This window comes from Dipteris shenzhenensis, chromosome 2, assembly GCF_047967505.1.
Source record: "Dipteris shenzhenensis isolate YYH24624 ecotype China chromosome 2, Dip_SZ_1.0, whole genome shotgun sequence".
In the NCBI taxonomy this organism is placed as follows: Eukaryota; Viridiplantae; Streptophyta; class Polypodiopsida; order Gleicheniales; family Dipteridaceae; genus Dipteris; species Dipteris shenzhenensis.
Window position 1 is genome coordinate 48,188,940 of NC_141597.1, and position 20,417 is coordinate 48,209,356.

The 20,417-nt window shown below is 39.4% G+C and overlaps 1 protein-coding gene across 2 annotated transcripts in view; it reads right to left on the reverse strand.

Moving 5' to 3' along the window:
* Nucleotides 1–8,652: 8,652 nt before the first annotated feature.
* The window catches only part of LOC147904889 (phosphoglycerate mutase-like protein AT74H), a 31,040-nt gene continuing 19,275 nt past the window's right edge, over nucleotides 8,653–20,417 (reverse strand). The window contains exons 2-6 of one of the 2 annotated variants that reach the window (XM_087396099.1): nucleotides 14,232–14,351; nucleotides 13,857–14,070; nucleotides 13,358–13,431; nucleotides 9,792–9,872; nucleotides 8,844–8,980 (exon numbers count right to left, since the gene is read on the reverse strand). In XM_087396099.1, coding sequence (XP_087252225.1) covers nucleotides 9,820–9,872; nucleotides 13,358–13,431; nucleotides 13,857–14,070; nucleotides 14,232–14,351 — 461 coding nt within the window. In that variant the 3' untranslated portion in view covers nucleotides 8,844–8,980; nucleotides 9,792–9,819. Of the gene's footprint in view, nucleotides 8,981–9,791; nucleotides 9,873–13,357; nucleotides 13,432–13,856; nucleotides 14,071–14,231; nucleotides 14,352–20,417 lie in introns of both variants that reach the window. The other variant, XM_087396093.1, reaches the window with a different exon arrangement.

The following is a 20,417-nucleotide window of genomic DNA, read 5'->3' on the forward strand; positions in this document are numbered from 1 at the left end:
CCTATGCAACCAAATTTGTTGAAAACTACTCCCAGATCTTCCCCGATCATTTGAGTAACTGATAAGATACTTTGAGCCATTGTTGAAACAAAGAAAGCATCTCCTATGCTTTGTGAATGTCTTTCATCACTTGAAGTGAAATATTTTTAATTCCTTCAATCTTATGCAAGGAATTGTATTTTGCATTCTTATTCGAATGCATTTTGAGAACCATTATTGTTCATGAGCCATATGATCGCTAGTATTTAAGCTAAACCACCAAATACTTTCATCTTCATCTAAATTCTTTGGAATTTTTACATTTGAATATTGAGAGATGAGAACTTTGTGTTTACCTTCATTGTCCAAGGGTTAACTTTGATTTTGGCTCAAGGAGGCACTCATCTTATGTAACTATAGCACATGGGTTCGAAAGCCTAGGGGTTTTTAACTAGCAAAAATTCACAAATTTTTATAGAAACATACTTACAAAGGAGTTTCTAAATTGGGATTATTTTTAATTATAAGTTTGTATTGAAAAAGTGGCAATTTTTATGGAAACATACTTACAAAAAGAGTTTCTAAATTGGGGTCTTGGAAAAAATTCTAAGTTTGTATACATAAAGGGGCCTTTTAAAGCCTTACAATTATACTTAAAGGGTTTTCATAATACCCCTTGAATGCACTAACATATAGGGTTTTCAAGTAGTGACTTCCCTTGATGATTTTGGTCACTAGCAAAATTCACAGGTTGTGTCTGATCTTGATGACAATGATATTGTTGATTTCTATTTGTATTGTACTATCCATTAGTAACATATTGTAACACCTCTTTGTTTGTTATTGCATTCAAGTTCTCAATGGCCCAAAATGCCACAATAATTGTAGTTGCATATACTTCTTTTTGAAGTATTGGAGTGGCAACCCTGCTTGGCAAAGTTACCTCTAACTCTACGATTCCATGTCCCCCTTTGATTGAAAGGACCATGATGTTGAAAGTGATGAAGTTAATGATCCTTGGTAATTGTTGAATTGTTTGCCAGGGCCATGTGAATGGTTTCCCCCAACATGGTGTCTTCCAGCAATGATTTGACTTTTGGCTCTCTCTTCGAAAACATTGACATACAGCAAAAAATGCTTGCCCTTGATTCTTTAAATCTGTGGAACTTCTCTACATTTGCTCTTGCATAAAGTGTCTAACATGATTTCACATATCGGTAGAGCATCTCTTGTGACCAAGGCTTCACAAATTGTTCATAATTCTTTACAAGTCCATTCAATGCAATTTGAACTATTCTTTCATGCTTTGTTTTTTAAACAATTGGTGTCAATTGGCCTACAATATCTTTTAATTAAAAAAGGTTATCTAGACTCATTTTAGATGTGATAACTTCTTTGCATTATTGAGTTGATTTTCAAGCATTATGATTTTGGATATGGTCTTTGCATTGAATCTATCTCTAATGCTTTCCATGCATTCATTGTTGATGTTATTCCCCTAATGAGATTGGAATTATGGCATCCTTAACATTGAAGTTGATTAGATTAAGTGCCAATTGAGCTCTTTATCCTAGTGTGCTTGAATTTCATTGAGTCCTTCTACTTCATCTATATCGTTAAATGTATTGTTGATGTTGTAACTAGAGCTTTAGGTTTTTTCTATAACTCAATTCACAATGTTCCATAGTTTCTTTAGTTGAAAGATGTTCACAAGTTTGAACTTCCACTTTTCATAGTTGTTATTCAATTTGCTATTCTAGTCTAAGAAAATGAGTTGTCGTATTTGAGTGTCCTTGATTTTCACTGAGTTTTTCACATCGCCTCAAAGCTCAAGGAGTAGTCGAGCCTATACTTTATAGATGAATGTTGGAAGATGTTGTGGAAATTTCCTTCCATTGGGGTATTGTTTTGGATTTCCATCCTCATATCACTTACATGAGGAAAGGCATGTGTAGCACTCCCACGGACTCCCACATCCCTTTCATTCCTCTTGTAGAGGGCCCGATTTGGCTAAAGAAGCTCCCTATTTGGGTTTTTGGAGCTCATTTGAGCGCTTTCGAGGGTGAGTTCACTTCACAAGAGACTTATATGAGTGAGAAACAACTTCTTTGAGACTTTGTGAAAGAAAAAGGCCTCAGAGCCTGCAACAACTGCACGGCGTCCAACTCATTTGTGTACTTTGGTGGTTGCAATCTCTGAGGAGAAGTCGACTACGATCATGGAGGCATCATTGATGGTTTCTCCAAGCCTTTCACGAATTCTTTACTGAGTTGTACATTAAGGCTCAGCACAAGGTCCTCAAGCATCGATAAGCTACAACATGTAATGCAAAGGATACCGGCAAACGTTGCACGCACAACAATGTGACACATATAATCAATCAAACAAACCTGCAAACATGCACAAACAAACATACAGATACAATCAATTGAAAAAACCAACCAACACACACAAACGATTGCACAACACACCAAACACACATTGCACGCAACAAACAACAGTTACACACACAACACTCCACACAAAAGTACAAACCACAGGCGGCAATATGAGCACTCAATACCATGTGGCAAAGCATACATGCAAGAAATCAAGCATGCTACACAACACAAATAAGCGCACGCAATGCCCGAAAGACGCAATGATACAGCAAACAAGAAAACACATATAGCTCACTCATGAAGCCTTGAGCGCATTTCCCCGATCTCTATATGAACTTCAATGCAAGGGTTCTCTTAGCATTCAAATTGGCTGGCTGGATTGTAAGTGAATAGCAAACCGTGAAATTTCAAATTGGTTAGTTGGATTGTAAGTCAATAGCAAATTGTGAAACTTCAAATTGACCAGTCAAGCACATTCACATTTTACACTTTTTAATTATATTGCAATCAAGGCCACGTATGTGGCTCCATGGGGTCGAACATGTGCCTGCGTGAGGGGGCAGTGTTTTCGATCACTGGGCACATCTGTCTTGTGCCCACTAATGCTGGCCCCTCAATAGGGATCGGGTGAGGGTTGAGTGATGATCAGGGAAAATTTTTATATGGTAGTTAATCATGTTCACATTTTAGACTTTTAGATTATATTGCACTCAAATTTGTCAGATTGATTGCCATTCAAAACCTTGAACCTAGCTGGCTAGCTGAGCTTTTCTTTCCTAAACATTACTCACCCCGCCCTGCATTCTTCCTAGAACATAGCTTTATTTATGACCTAGTTGACATCTGACACACCAACTTTCCTTCTCTATAACACACCACCTACAAAGTTGTATCTCCACACCACACTACACACGTTACCAAGTGATAACATGTGGCAATATTCCATGTTCCCATCGTCCACCTATGGTTAGTGACACATCAACAATGCTTATGCAAATGGAATATTACCAACTGATAACATGTGGCAATATTCCATGTTCCCACAGTCCACCTATGGTTAGTGGCACATCAACAATGCTTATGCAAATGGAATATTCCTTAAGGAAGTTCCACATTCACATATCTTTCTAAAGGCCAAGAGCCCCTCTAATGCCAATTGTTTGTGCTAAAATTGAATTGCTCAAATCATTCCAAATGAGACACTATTAGAACCCAAAACTTTGCTCGTTAAAAGCTCAAGTCTTACACAGCATCATTTCAAAGGTCAAATCATGCACCAATTCTAAGCACTCTTCATAACTTATTCACTTCAAGTTAGGATTGAACACAATCTTCACCAACCTCTTCAACACATTAAAGTCAACTTTTTCAAAACATTTTTGAGAGTTTTGGCACATTTTGAAAACGTATTAACTCTTATTCCAAGTGCCAATACTATTTTCCACTCTTTTGGCAATATCTTGATCAGTATTGATCCGGAATCCAATTCTGTCAGTCTTAATAAGAAGTTTGCCAGACTAAAAGCTAAAACTTCAAAGTCTAGAAATTCTCAATTATATATTTCAACATCAAAGCATATACGCATAACAAAAACTCATGATGACTCAGTGAAAATCAAGCACACTCAGATATAAGAGCTCATTTCTTGAACCAAAATAGCAAATCAAATGACAACTATGAAAATTGGAAGTTAAGACTATGAACATCTTTCAACTAAAAAACTATGGAACATTGTCAATGAAGACTTGAAGGTATAGCAATAATGTCAACAACACCTTTAATAGAGATGAAGTAAAAGAAAGAGGGGGAATGGGTGAGAGAAACCTACAATGCATAACTCTATTGACAAATGAATGCAATATTATGCAATAGATTTAACCTTATTATTTTATTATGTCATACCTTCATTCTCCATCATCTTGGTGTCAACCCAACGATTTTCCATTATGTTCCATTCTCCACTCTATTTCATTTTATTTGTTACTAACTCTCATTCAACGATGCATGGTTGAAAACAAGGAAATATGTGTTCCTAACCATGCACATGAGTCTGATGGGTATGATACTTTGCACAGGCCTTAACCTAAGTAGGTTAAAGGCTTGTGAAAAGTACCATTCCCATCGGAGCCACTCACATACTCTAAAAACACATAGATGCATATTTTCCAACACTCATTCACTAATGCATGCATAACAAGGAAATATGCATTCCTAACCATGAAAATGAAGTCGAATGGGCATGATACTTTGCACGAGACTTAAACTAACCTGGTTTAAGTCCTACGCCAAGTATCATGCCCATCAGAGTGACACACATATGCCAAAAGCACACCGATACATATGCATAATAAATTTCATGATGCTAAGTACAGAGTGTACCCAATTTTGTTATCTTGCTTATTGAATCTCCCTTAAAAGTAGCCTATGAGTGTGAATCTTAAGAAAAATTCGATCTTACACTTAAGTCATTGCCTTGATAAGGCTCGATTGAAAATACAGTCAAGATTTGTGAAGGTTTTAAATAAGAGGAATAATAGAAGGAGACTAGCACTAGAGACGATACGAAATTCTAAAACATTGGTGGACTAGCAACAAATACACAATAGCCACAGCGTGTGGCAACCCATGGAACTCTTCCATAGGCTTTTCTTTCCTTCTTCCTTTTTCTTATGACCAAGTCTCGTCTCCCTTCTAAGTTCCATATTGAGAATTCCAAAATACAAATTTTATATGGGATTTCTCCCATGACAAAAAATCTACATGTCATTTACCTAAGGCCATCCCAATTTCCTATTATAATTTCAAACTCGCATATCTTGCAAACTATATATCTATATTCTAAAACAACTACAAGTCCAAGGTGTGCCCTATCAAATGCCCCTATTTTTGAGCCACCTTTGAGTTAGAAAATCACACGTCTAACTTTAGAAAACTATTTTGAGCTATTTATAGCCAAAAGGGTTGGTTCAAGTTCGTTTGAAGCCAATCCCATACATCAAAAGTATTATTTGGCATTATTCTGAATCTCAACCTCTTCCTTGAGCTCATTACAAACAAGTGTCAAAAAATTGGACCAGCCTAACTATTTGACAAGGGAATTTAAATCAAGCTTGATGAGTTATTATTATGCCAAAACTTGACCAATAGGTCAAAATCAAGTTGCACTTAAAAAGTGAATTAAAAATGATGGTAAATGTTTATGAAGTGTCACTCTCTCTCTCAAAATGCAATCATATATTTACACAAACTAGCATCATTGCAAGGGAAAACATCTGAGATATCATTTTCAAATTGCAAATGAAGGATAGAATCTTCCCCTTCAAAATCAGTTATAGTCACATCAAATGAAAGATGGTGAGTCCATTACTAGTTTTATTATTGTGCCAAAACTTGGTCCAACGATCGAAATCAATTTGCACATAAAATCAAGTTCCTATGCCAAAACTTGGCCAATCTGTTAAAATCAAGTTGCACTTAGAAAGTGAATTGAAAAGGATGATAAGTGTTTACAAAGTGTTACTCTATGTCCACTGCATTGGTAAAATTCTACTTTCTATCATTGCATTATGTTCAACAATGACAAAGGTTCTATATTTGAATAATCTTTAAGATATTCCAAATTTACCAAAGGTTACGAAAGAAACAAGTGTTCAAACTTCCCTCTTTCGTTTCTCCAGTCAAAATACCATAGTATTTTCTATGACATGAGAGATTTGGAAATATAGTATTTTAGAGTTTATTATTCATGCAAAGGAAACCTGGTTTATCAAAAATTTACATCAACAAAGAATTTTGTGAAAATTATATCATGGAAAACATAATTGGAAATCTTTTTAAAAAGCACTTAGACAACTAATGTCCCATCACAACTTGTTCATCGAAATGTTTGTGTTCTACTAAAGATTTTATTGATCAACAAAGCTATGTTTTGGTGAATCTTTCAAACGAATGACTTGTCTTAAAAGCTTTTAGAAAGGTGTCTCTCTCAAGCTTGTAAGCATGGTATGTGTGCTTAAACAAAGCCAAATTCTTCCACATGAATTTTGCTTAAACAAAGTCAAATTCATGTGGCACATGAATCCTGCCATAGATTTTGGCTTAAACAAAGCCAAATTCTACCACATGAACGAAGCTAAACAATATATTGCTAGAATTTCTTTTATAAGAAGTATGCTTTTAATGAAAGGAAGGTGTGAAAATGTTCCAAGTCGACACATGATAATTTGTTAAGCACAAAACCTTAAATCTCTCGTATTGTCTCAATATTGAGTAGGCAATTTTATCATGTGTCTTCTCCTCAAGCTCGAACCCAAACAAATTCCCCCCATTGAAGGGTATTTTCCTCTCCTTTAACTCCTAAGTAGTACACAATGCAAAGTGGGGTGAAGAGTGAGAAAGGACTTGAAGAAGAGGAAAGCAAAGAACACACTAACAACTTCAATCTTACATGCAATATATTGGTCCATCATTTTCCATGTCCACCCTTACACTTTAGTATATGCAATCGAGAGAACACTAACATCCGGTAGGGAACATCAAAGAGATTAGCCCATATACTTCACAAGCTGACAATAGAAAAACCATCACACCACCAAAGAAGCCTCGGCCATGTTTTGTCATCCAACTCACCAATCCATTAAAATTTACATGCACCATCAACCATTGCCAAAGAACCCTCGGCCCTATCTTTTCATCCTACTCACCAATCCATTAAATTTGAGACTATATCTCATGAGAAAGATTTGGATTTAAGGTGGTTGCATGGAAGAAGAATAACATTATATGATGGACCACATATAGGAAGTATCTAATGGTAAGCCTATTATTGGAATTGTTAGCCTCTTGGAAACCAATGTGTTTTTTTTTTTGGAGATCCCCCTTTAAAAAGAAGCACCTAAGCGGGCTATCCTATTATCCTCACCCTTGAGAAGTGATAACCCAAAATGGACTACCATGCTCTAAACTTGGTGGAGAAAATTATCCATAAGTTGATAAAATGCTTATTTGGGGTGCATGTAACTTTACTAAATCGTACAAAAAACATGATCACGATCTAAATCATGTCTGGCCATTTGATTTGATGTGCTACATGACCCTATTTGGGTTTGTTCATCAAAAGATATGGGTTGTCAAAGTTTAGCCATTTTTACCAATCAACTTAGATTTTTCAAAAAAGAAAAAAAAACTAGATTTTTGCCCCAAACCCAAATGAGCGACTAATTTTCTCACATGCGCCTTTTAAAAAAACCCTCTTGAAATTTAGACGTTGACCTTGCAAGCGATGAAATATCAACTTATAGCACGACAGCTATACCTTATAAAAAGGACCACAATCTCAAAGATGTACCTTTGTAAGACGAGAATATTTCCAATCGTAGAAATTTAGATTTCACGTTGTTCTAAAGTCCAAAATTCTACAAAGAAAATAAAAGACAAAACGAAAGAGAAGAAAAAAGACAACAACAAAAATTTTAAAAACAAAAGGAAGACATACGTCGCAAGCAAAGATGCATAAAATAGTAGTAAGTTCCATGATGGACTAGAAGGCAGCCATATCTCTTCAAAAAGGTGTTTATATAGCAAGCATGTGGAGGTTGGTCCTTTTTTTAAATGCATACAAGTATACAAAGAAATGCGATGAGCGTGTCAACAAGCAAATAGATGCAACCACAAGCCACTTCATGGTGGATTAATTAGACTACATGTTTGTGTTATTAATGTATTGGTGCAGGATTGACTTTCAAGGAGCTTATTATGATATGTACGAGGACCACTTGCTCAAAGGCCTAGAACATGTCTTGTTAGATGCCTGGTAGCCCAAGGCTCAGGCTAATGCCTATCTACTGGTATAGAGACTAAAGGGAACCATATACTCCAAGTGGGATGATTAGTCAAGGAATCTAAATGGCGAAGGGAAGTACATGGTGTACATGGAGATGCACAAAAGGTAAGGAGGCAAGTGATCGAGGGACTACGTCAATAGTACCTATGGGAGGAGTGCGATAGAGGTATTTTGGCTAATGAAGACTCGTTTGCACACCTTGTGTTTGGTGTAGGTTAGATTCAAGCATAATAGGCAGGTTGGGGAGCTCATTGCGAGGTTTTTATGACATTCTCATGACACGCAACTCTCTCTTTGAGCTCATCTAAATAGAGCAGACTATATGATTAAGTCAGGACATCGTACAACAGTAGCTTTGAACTATGACATTCTTCTTAAGTTGAAAGCCCAAATACCTCTAATCCTAGTTCTCCCATTACGTTAACTAGGAAAAGAATTTTGACAAATGATGAAAATAATAGTGCATTTAGTGACCTACATCTATTATGGTGCTCTTCTTCCTTTTTGCTATATTATGGATACCAAATATGATTTTGGTAATGTAGTTATGTCAAGCACAAAGAAAGATTTACCAACTGACCTCTCCTATCAGTGAAGGCAGGCATGCTGGCCAGCAATATTTGGTTTGCATGATCCATTTTATGAAATATTCCTTACCACATCTGAGGGTAATGCTTCCTTATCAAGACCCTGATCTTCTGCATCAAAATGACTAAAGAAAGAAGGGCCAGATGTTAACCAGTCATAGTTCAGCTCCCCAACCCGTGCAGTTGTTTGCCTGCAGATTGTTTCGATTATTCAGGAGAACACACTCTCAAATCACGAGAAACTAAAGAAATAAGGAAAATAAACACACTGCTGTTGGTATTGGACATCCAAAATTATATTATGAACAAACAACACTTCACAACATAACCTTTTAATAACAATACATGGAAAAGCACTTGGGACCATGTGGAGCTGTCATGAAGAAGTAAGGATGAGGAAAAGGCACAGATTTTGAAAGCTGCTTGTGTTGTTGAAGGTTTTTTAAATTCGTATTTAAGGAAAATTGGAAAAAAGGTCCGAATGAACTCTTATTCTTTGACATGGAAATAAATAAGTTGACAAGAGTCCTACCTCGCTATATGCACTTACAGAAGAGGAACAAATTCTGCCAAAGGGATTAAAACAGATGAAAATTGTGCAACTCCTACACATATCTAAAACAAGAAAAGCATTGCTTGCAGTAGGTCTATAGAGTGAGCACAATTCGGTCTGCTTTGGAGAATGAAAATGACAAAGGGGCTAGCCGAGTTATGGGCTTCAATTCAAAATTGCATCTAATAATCAGAATGGCTTCAATGTGACCCTTTAACATGCATCTTACAATCCATGGAATATACACTTGTAACAGGTACATGTGAAATGATGGCAAACACGAAGGGGGGAAAATGAACAGGGATAAGCAAATGACATTATGCATGCTACGTCTACTACAATTCTAAAACAAAGAACACATGGAGTGAAATTCATGAGACAACAGACATGCAAGAATTGCGAAGATGAAAGGACGAGGCATAGATGAGAGAAGAGGAGGAATCCAATACCACTGTTGATCCAAAAGCATTTCCTCAGTCAAACCAAAAGCCTTGAGCTCTTCACGTGTATGATGCACCAGCAGGCTATACCTGTCAAACAAAAAGCTATTACATAAATCAAACATATCTGTCTCTGCAGTCTCTTTTAATACAGACAAAATAAGAATACTGCACTCTAACAGGAACACAAACATGTTTCACGCTATTCTTTTCTTTTTACATGATATAGAGATGCATCTTCAAGTGCGGGATAGTTTCGTCCTGCAGTTTGAACCCTGGGAAAACATGAATTAAAATTATTTTGTACTTCAGGCAATTTAGTAGGAATTTCATCTCTTTTGCTGTATTAAACTAACTGTGCAATAAAGACACATGACTACATCTTCCAAAGTATTAAACAGATATGATAATATATTTCAAGGATAAAAAGAATCTTAAGTTATTGTGTTGCCTTCTTCAAACAGAGATTTACCATCAGAACAGGGTATCTTTACCTGTAGCTGGAAATTTACGTCATACAATTTACCTTCCTTTCTGGTTAGGAAAAGGCTGGATTACTCCCCGAGGGACACTTGCTGTCTGGTCACTTTTTGCTTAGACTGTAGTCTCGAAAACTTCACACAGTCTTCTATGTAGAGTGACCCTACTATTGCAATTATTCCTTTTGAACAAACCAATCCCAACTTGCCTCAATTATTGTATGCTGTATGCTTTAAGAAAGAGAGATGCCTCTCACGTTTGTACAATAAGACAATGAAGTTTTCTACCAAGCTGCTTGCATGCCTCATGATGATGATACCATCAGTTGTCATCATTCGCATACCCCCTTGTGCTCTTATCCCAGACAACTTGCACACATTTTGGAGGATGGCTAGAATAGATTTCTGTTACAAATATTTTTCTGCCAGCAAGAGTTCACATTAGAATCAGTAAGCTTGATCAATGGTAAGAGTACAAACAGAATGGTGCTGCAATGCACCTTCTTACAAAGAAATTACTGCGGTTCAGCAAAGAGAATGAGGATATCTTGTAGCTCATACATGCTTACCATGAATGAATGGTAAACCAAGAGCACTTCCTCTAATGAGCTTAATTTAGGGATCTCAACTTAAAGAGGTGAGATGCTCAAACCTCTCAGTGCTCTCTTAAAGGGTTGGAGAGATCAGCAACATTTTTTAAATTTGTGAATAACAGAGTAACAGACAAGGATTACATGGATAAGGTACACAGAGGGGGCCAAGACAAAGGAGGTCGCTGGTTGAGCCTGCTGTCCGCTAATTAGGAGCCCGCAACAGGCAACACACACGATTGTTGGATTGGGGATGCAGGTGCACACACACGAGCAGGGAAAGAGAGTCTGAATGTGCTTCCTGGAACATTGCAAAGTGTACAAGGTATAATAAGTAGGTATACCTTTAGGGTACATTCACACAAATACACACTTAAGGGTGTACTCACTTGCACTTTGAAAAACAAGCTTCAAACTTTTCAGGAGAAAGCGCCTTCGTGAATAAAACTTCATGTGTAGGCACATAGACCATGCTGATCTCCCCTACAGAACCTCTCCCTAACATAGTGATAGTGCACCTCAATGTGCTTAGTGCGAGCATGAAACATTGGGCTCCCCGCAACTAGCAATGTGCTCTGTCTGTTAGTGAAAATCATAGTGGCGGATGGTTGTCCCGTACCCAAATCAGTAAATAATCTTCTGAACCTTATAGCAGTCATATGGGATGTGGGGGAAAAGGTCTCATCAAAATCAATACCTTTCTAGTGAGCATAACCCTTTGCAACAAGCCTGGTCTTGTGGCAGTCAGCACTACCATCAGCCTTCCTCTTGAGCTTGTACACCCACTTCATATTAATGGCCTTCCTTCCATAAGACAATCAGTCAAATACCAAGTGTATTCTTAAGATGGATTCATACTCGTCACCTAGTTGCTATTTCGAAATCCTTTTAAACAAGATTCTTTGACATAGCAGATCCAATTTCTCAATGTGTGTGAATTCATCCACTCCAGATAAGACATCACTTCCGAAATATTTTGCTTTCTCGGTGTACCAATGAACTCATCCACTCCTGATAAGATATCAATTCTATAGTTGAGTGAATTGAAATCATCCAAGTCTAAAGAGACAACACTGTTGGTATCCTTGACCCACTTTGTACTTGTTGTGGTGCTCTATCCTTGCATATTCAAATGAATGCAGTTCTTGACCTACTTGTTGCTGTCCTCTGATTTCTCCACTCGCAATTAAGATTCCAGCCAACTTGAAGCCACCTTCTTCCTGTTTCATTGAGCCAGACGTGCAAATTAGGGCCTTATTATGCAAGCTCATTGTTCCTGACTTGCCCCACACACAAACTCCTAGAGGTAGCCACTAGAACATAACCTTATACCACAAGAATCACATCCGATGCAGAATTTGATGAGAATTTGGCTACATCGACTATCAGGTCTTTCTCGAGCTTGCCCACATGTAGAGGCGAGGAGGAGTGTCAGTCCTTTCTATGTCACCCACAGGTCCATGGTCAAATGGAGAGATGCATGGGATTGTACATATGTCAAATGAAGAGATGCATGTGGATTGTAAGTATGTCAACTAGGACTAGTGGCAGTGGCATGAGAGCCAGCATATTCCTTTGGGACATGTCAAGTATAAAGGGAGGATTGATGCTGCTTGCTTGTTATGTAAAGAACCTCAGCTTAGGCTTTGCCTACTTATCCTTTATGCAAAGAGGGAAAAAAGGAAATGGATGAAGCTTGAACTTGTGCTTATTGGGGGACACCCCCTTTTGAGATCAATTTGCGAAGGATGTCCTTGGCCCCCTTTGTATTCCTCTTTGTTGCAGAGGCCTAGGATTACCACTTGAGAGCATAGAACTCTTGCCTTTGGCCCTCACTATTTAGTCAGGATGGTTGCATCAATCCTCCTGTTGGATCCTCTTTTATGGAAGCAGCCGTGAGCTTTGTGATCTAGAGCCAAAAAGTGTAGTCCTGCTCCTAAACAGGACCCTCAACACTAGAGACAAAGAGATCACTTTTCTCTCAGTACTTAAAATGAATGATATTGATTACACTCAACATTGGAACCTCTGTGTTTAAATCTTAATCAATATCATTGTTAGGTAGCCTTATCCTCAAGGGTTAAAAAGTGCTTCCAAATACAAAAGAGAAATGTGGACTACACCATTCAACCTGATGGAGGTACGAAACCCTATTATAGGTTTGTGTAATATGCTTAGATTTTAAGAATTAGCATGGCCATTTTGCTTACTTCATAGACAACAGGGATGTAATACTTTCCCTTCCCCTTGTTGCTACTATAGGGACATAGATACAGTTCTAGCCACATGCTTATTGATTATATATCGGTACTCATGCCATTTGTCTCAATTCTAGTTTCTCTTTATTCTAGTAGTGTCCATTCAAATCTTCAACGCTATCAGTATTATTCCCATGCTAAACCCATGGCAACGCTGATAAAGTAGGAAGTGTTGCAACTCACTGAGGATTCTACATTTTACGACGTCTTACATTGACTAGGAGCTTCAAGGCCTTGTTTTCCAGCACCTCTTACAAAACTGGGAACGTTGAAACTCAAATGCATGCTACTCAACGAATTTCTTCCATAGTGCCAAACATGCCTTCTTGTATACAAATAGCCATTTCAGAAGAAACAAGCAGATAGTCCAACAGATTGCAAAAAAAACAAGGAAACCAATTAGTTAAGAGCTCACTGGGGCATTTGTTACTTACAAAGACTACATGATTCTGGCTGGAACCTGAAAGACAATGCACAATAATGCCCAAACTCATAAGCCAATAGAGTCGCAGAACAATTGATAAGGTATCTGAATTCTGAACCTTCTAGAGGTTGTCTGTCCTATTCCGTCTTCATGCACATAAACCAGAACAGCTTTCGAGACTCAAGTTTTAGTTTCAGGCTTCTTCTATGGTTCCCCAAGCACAAACTTCAGCAGTTCTTGGTTGCAAAATAATTTTCTTTACTAAGTCATAGTTCAATGTGGCAGCAAGTAAAAGGTATTGCGGGCTAAGCATAACATGTTACCTGCCACCAGCCCCCAGTTGCATAACAAGCAGCCCTGCATTTGTAAAATTGTGCAGCCCTTCAAATTGTTTTACAGTCCACTTGTACCACCTTGTGAGAAATACTCTTAAGGTTAACCCATGAGAAACTAGCACCAAGTTCACATTTTTTGATCGAGATTCAGGCCGTTGGAAACGACCAATATCGATATCTGCTCGAAGAGTCTCTCTGAAACCTGTGGTAAAGAGCAATTAAGTCAACCGCATAATAACTGTATGCTCATGGAGCCTGCCACCACATGAGAAACATATATCTAATTCCCTAAGATTGGTTAAAGGAAGCTCGATAGAGACCCTTGAAAAGGGAGGGACAAAGGATAAGGTATGCACCACTTACCTGTTATTCTATCATACACATCTGCTGCAGATTCACCATCTGGAAATCTGTAAAAGAAACGACCATATCGCAGGCGTACTTCTTTCTCCACTCGCATCTTTTCCCTATCTTGAAAATTTCCTGTGGAGATAACATATATAATCATGATCTTCACTTGAGCGTGAACTGTTTGATTAATCAAGTGCTGTCTGTGTGTATGTGTGTGTGTGTGTGTGTGTGTGTGTGTACATCTACATACACACATGCATGCACGTGTACACACATATAGAGAGAGATAGATATAGATATAGATGTAGGTAATAGATATACATAGATTCATATATACATATATATGCATGTATCTGTTGTGTATGTGTGTGAGTTCATAAATCCAAGAACATGCCCAAACACAACCTTTTGTCTTGACTAAAAAGCACAAACTCCATCATGCATAGCAGGGACTAGCTACTATGACATCCCCACCGATGTCATCAGCGCCCAATGGTTTGGGTGTAGCCCATTGTTTATATACGCCCTTACACATGTGCATATCCAAATTAGTATCCATTTATAGAAAGGACCTTGTATTGAGTTTTTGTCAGATCTTAATCAACATTCATAACGCTATTATAAAAATTTAGTAAACTTACTGTCTAGTTATTGGCTCACTTCTCTTTGGGAAGTGCACAGGCCTGTATGTGGACAAGGAAGAGCAAAGAATCGAAATGTCATGTCATCTGCGTGAGATATAACGATTTCACACTTCAAATTATCAATAGTTGTGGTACTATGTTTGGGATGGGATAAGAATGGAAAAGGTAAAGCAAGATAGGCGCTCACCTCTATTGGAGCCGTGGAGGTAGGAAAAAGAAGGCAGATGGAAAAAGAGGTCGCATCTTCCAGAAAAAGCAGCAGTTACTATTTCCATCATAACTTTTGATTTGTAATTTCGATTGAGGAGCTCTTGTTTTTGTTGGAGAGTGAAATTTCTTTCTACAACTTTCTAAAAGAAGTAGGGATATTAATCCAGCAGCATTACCTAGCTTTTGTGGAAGGCATCTCGTTTTTGGAAAGCTGGCACCTGACTATTGTTGAAAGAGCCTTTCAGGAGAAGCAGACCTTGTGTGGAGTACAAGCCAATCTTTTGGCTGTTCTTGGCCCCCTCTACATCTATAAAGATAACTCTTTTGGATAGAAAATCAAAACTGAAAAAACAGCCTAAACTGGGGTAAATGAATCTACCCAGTACCAACTAGGAAAACACTGAGACAAAAAATAAATGAAAGTGCGTATTACAGACATACAACTCTAGAGTAAACTAGGAAAATGGGAGATACAAGAAAAGAGACAGGAGAAAAGGTGCTATCTCCTCCAACCAGATAATCAGAATACTCTTTTCGAGACGGGTTAGGAAGGGTTGCAAGGATCTCCATGGGGATCAAGACCCAGCCCCTAAGTGCTAGGAACGCTCTCCTATATGCCAGCATCTGGATCAATAAATCTCCGATCTACGGAGATAGGAGGGAGAGAAAGGTCATCAGATCCTGTGGTGCAACTGCCTGCATGTCCTGTGCTGATGAGTACCTCTAACAAGAAAATAACTCCAACTTTGATAACGTGGTGTATGAGAAAATCCCTCTTGCCGCTATGTTACCTGTTTTGGCCTCCATCATTATTACACAAGGGCCAAATATAATACCTCAGTGTTCATCTCCTTCAATTCATATTTACATACTGATATAAATATGACTGTACACAATGTACAAAGAATATTCTCAGTGCCGTGGCTCAACCTTGGATTTCCCCTCAAAGAATTCCCCAATCATTCCTTCCAGATCTTCATCTGTGAACCTTATGTATTTATGAGGATTTTTACCACTCTCCATCAAAGACCTACAGCATTACAGACGAAGCATTAGGAATCATCAACAAATAAATAAAGTGGTGCTCATCGTCAATCGAACCATCATCACATATCTTGTAGATCCTCTCTTGCCTTGGGGTGACTATCCCTTTGCATGTCTCTACCTCCGGACCCCGGTGACTCTAAATCTACACGTTTCCTTCCTTTTGTACGTAGAGATATTGTCCTTAAGATACTGTTCCCCATTGTATGTGAGCATAGGATTAATCTCTTTTTTGTAGAACCTTCACAACCGTTCCATAGAGTGTCCATCACTTTCTGATGTACAAAGTCCCTGATGGCTCCCTTCTTTCTCTCGTAGGTCAAGTCCCACCGATCTTTGTCTCAAGCTCCTTGGACTCACATATCACGCACATCCTCTCATTGGGAGGTCCTCAATCTGTGTGATAAGATATAAGGTGTCCCAAGCCATATCCTCGATGCCTATGACACGAGCATCTCAAGATGTACAGTTCTCTAAATGGAACCACCCTTTGTAATCTGAAGAAAATGGTCACTTGCAGAACTTAGGTTTCATAGGATGCATAGAAAGGGATGAATCCCATACGGTGAGGTATAGAGGTCCAGAAGATCTGATTGTCTAGATAGATGCATGGATGAGGCATCTAGTTTATACTAAAAAGGGGGGAATCTGTCCATTTATGGACCCAATCTGAGGAAGCATCCAGTGACTTGTGCAAAACAACATCCCATGTCCCCTTGCTGACTGAGTTTGGACCCTTTGTACATATTGAATCGTCAGCATTTAGTGCACAGGGGATGCTCCAAACTCTTCCTACACAATATGGTGTGGAAACAAGGGTTTACTGCAAATGATGTGGAAAAGCATCGTGACTTGTATCATTCCATCCTGCCCCCCACTCTCTAGCCCTGAGAATGGTGCCCAACCCCATACATAGCTGCTTGGTTGGCTAATGAAGCTAAACGTGGAATTTGTGTCGAGACCTTGAAAATGTGCCTAGAAGCACAACTCTAGTGTGTAGTCCCACAAGGTAGACATAACCTTTTGCAAGTCTTATCTTATGGAGAAGTTGGGCCTTGAGAACATGATCGCCAAGTGGATGAAACTATCTTCATTGGCCCTCCACAGTATATGAGAGTATCCTTGTGCATGGTTGAACTTAGTGTTTAATATTATAGCCTTGATCTTACCGGGTTCACCTTCAAGCCCCACTGATCATAGAAAATTTGTAGATGCTATCAGAGGTCACCCCACAAAGGAGGACATGATCTGCAAAAAGTAAAATTGGTACCACTGTCTAGGCCAAATGTGACACCCCTCCTCTGAGATTGTCAATGAATGTGGACAGCTGGTCAATTTTGGGGCCAAACAAGGTTTGAGACCAAGGGCAACCTTGTTTGACCCATATGATCTCCTTTGTCCAGCTTGCCACTATACAGACAAGCCCAAATAGTCTCCCATGAAATCTCTAACACCTTGTAGTTGCCTAATAAAGTGTGCACAGGGCCCAGCATAAAACGCCTTCCTAAAGTCCACCAAGCATTAGTAAAAACCCTTTCGTGTCTCACGTTGCCCTCCTCAACGAGAGCCCTCAAGAAGAAATAACGGTGATCTAATCGTGTAATCACAGCAAGACCTTTAAACCTTTAGCGAGGAATTAGCGTTATGCACCATAGAGAGAGAAAGGAGATGAGGGTAGAGAGAGAAAGGAGAGTCAACAACCGATTGGGTCCCTGTACCCACTGAGGGCCCTCTCCCCCAATCAGGGGAGAATTTGCTTTATACTTGGAGAACTGAAAGATACAAATAACACTCTTCGAGAGATCACGCAAACAGGCTTCTAAAGAGTACATTGTGCACACATATTGCAGACCCAAAGACCTGAGAGGTAACGCCAACCAAGACCGAGACCTTGATGCTGTCCACATTGATGATGTAGGGCACTTCTACAAGGCAAGGAAGAGGCTTGTGCTGTCCTCTGGGATGCAGGGTTACTGCGTGAGTGAGAGAGTGAAAGCTAGGAGTAATAGATTCTAAAAGAGAGTTGAGAGATGAGTGAAATATAGAGCTGAGAAGTGAGCTGTGCAAAACTGTAAAGAGCTGCTGAAACATTACCCAAACCTTACTCTGTTTGCTAGTCCAACACCCTGCTGAAGGGCTGGATGTGGGAGAAGTCCCACACATGGCTGAACTGATGGCCAAGGAACTGAGGCTGATCAGGGCCAAAAGAGGGAAGGCACAGAGGCTGCTTTTAGGGCTGAAGGCTGGCTGAAGAAGTGCTGAAGGTTGGAGGGCTCTTGAATGAGGAATGAGGGCAGCCAAGGGCCCTATTTATAGGGCTCAGCCAACCAGGAAGCTGTAAACAGCCGACTGAGTCGGCTGATTTACAGGCTGGTTGGCTTAGTTTGCAGCCTATAAATAGCCCCTCTTGGCTCATTTGCCAAGGGACTTTTTGGGCAGCCTTTGCAGGCTGCCTTCCCTACCTGCCCTGGGTCTTCCTGGTCAGCCTTTGGGGGGCCCTCTGGGGTCTGGGGCTCCTAACCTAAGCTATGACCTAGACCTAACTAAACCCTAAGATGGAAACACTAACATACTGTTCTCCGAGGGGTACCCATGAACAAGGACTGATCTGTCTAACTTGACCTAAGGCTAAGAGACTGACTTACGTAGCTTGTGCCTGAGTATCCCTGGACAAGGGCTCACAAAGGGGTCACGGCATACAACAAAATCTCCTATTAGCGAACTACGATGCACTTGTCAATGTAGCCACTATGTCACATTGCACCCAAGTGTAGGGTTGCACGTGACACCTGAGCTCTTTGTCTTGTGTCTCTGCAATATCACTAAAGTGTGTTTTTTGCTTTGTATGGGTATGGATGCTTGTTTAGTAGCTCCATCCTTTTCAGCTGGCTTGTATCAGGTTTCTCACAGTCTCATAGACCCATCGGTCATCCGAAGACTTTAATAAACTTTCTTTCTTTCTTTCTTTCTCAAGAACAAACCATAGACCTTGGCCATGACATGAGCCAATCTTGATCATGCAGCGATTGTTAGGATTCCATGGGCCCCTTGCCTTAAAGAATGGGTGTGATGGTATCTATATCAAGGGTAAGAGAAAGCTAGAATAGGTCACTTCATTCAAGAGTCAGGTTAATGTGGGAGGGAAGGTCTCCCAAGCATGTGCAACGTATACCATGGTATTTCGCCCTCCCATTATCAACCTTTAGTATGGCATCTCCCACATTTCCTGCGTCAAAGATAGAGGCTAGAATCATGGAGAGATCTCTAATGGGATTGTCGAATCCTCATATAATGTGCGAGCATCCCCTAACTAGTATCTAATCTTCCATAGGTTAGGGGCATTTTTCTTTTAAAACACCTAAATTTCTTTGGAGTGCTCCAAAGAAGCTGTATATGAATGCCCCCTTTTTGCAGAAAACAAGCTGTCAACACGCTATTCTAAAGAGAGAGAGAGAGAGAGAGAGAGAGAGAGAGAGAGAGAGAGAGGGAGGGAGGGAGGATTGTTTGTCTACGGAAGGTTAAAGAGGCCTATGAGACCAAATCACAACTACATCATGAGAAAGAAAGAAATTTTAGAAATATCCATGGGAGACCAACAGTCTATGGGACAGCATAACACATCCATTCAAGGAGGGCAGCTCCCAACGAGAAAAGCACCCCCGATTGGAGATCTAGAGGATGTCAAAACCGAAGTAGGAATACATGCGGAGTGTATCTAGGGAGCCTTAAGAGGGATGATGGCTGTGGTATTTGAAGGAGGTCAGCATTGGTACTATGCTGCCAAAGACGTCAAGGACAAGCTCATGGTATACAAGTTCAAAGGTAACATTTGAATCCTTAATGAGCTGGAGGAATGGCTTACAAGTCTAGAAGACTACCATTGTTTTTACCTTCATGGGACAAGGATTGGATTATTCTTGTTAGTATGCTTTACAAAATTAAGCCCACACATGGTGGCACTACATTTGAGATTTCACCAAGAAGACATACCACATAGGATCAGTTCAAAAACCTCATGGAGATTAGAGGATTCCCCTCACCGTTCATGATATATATTTGAGGGAGGGAAGTCTTACTCAAGGACTGCATCCTTCCCTAGCGACTGATGTGAGCACCTACAAGAATCAAAACATCAAGCGAGCTGCCAAGCTTGCTGAGGTTTTTGAGCTAATATACAAGCAACCTAGGAGCAGTGCATATTGGAAAGCATCAGACGCTGAGAAAATCCCCAAATTGTTTAAATGGCATGACACAAAGGTTGCAGCAACCCTGTTTCCAAGGTACCTGACACTATCATGCT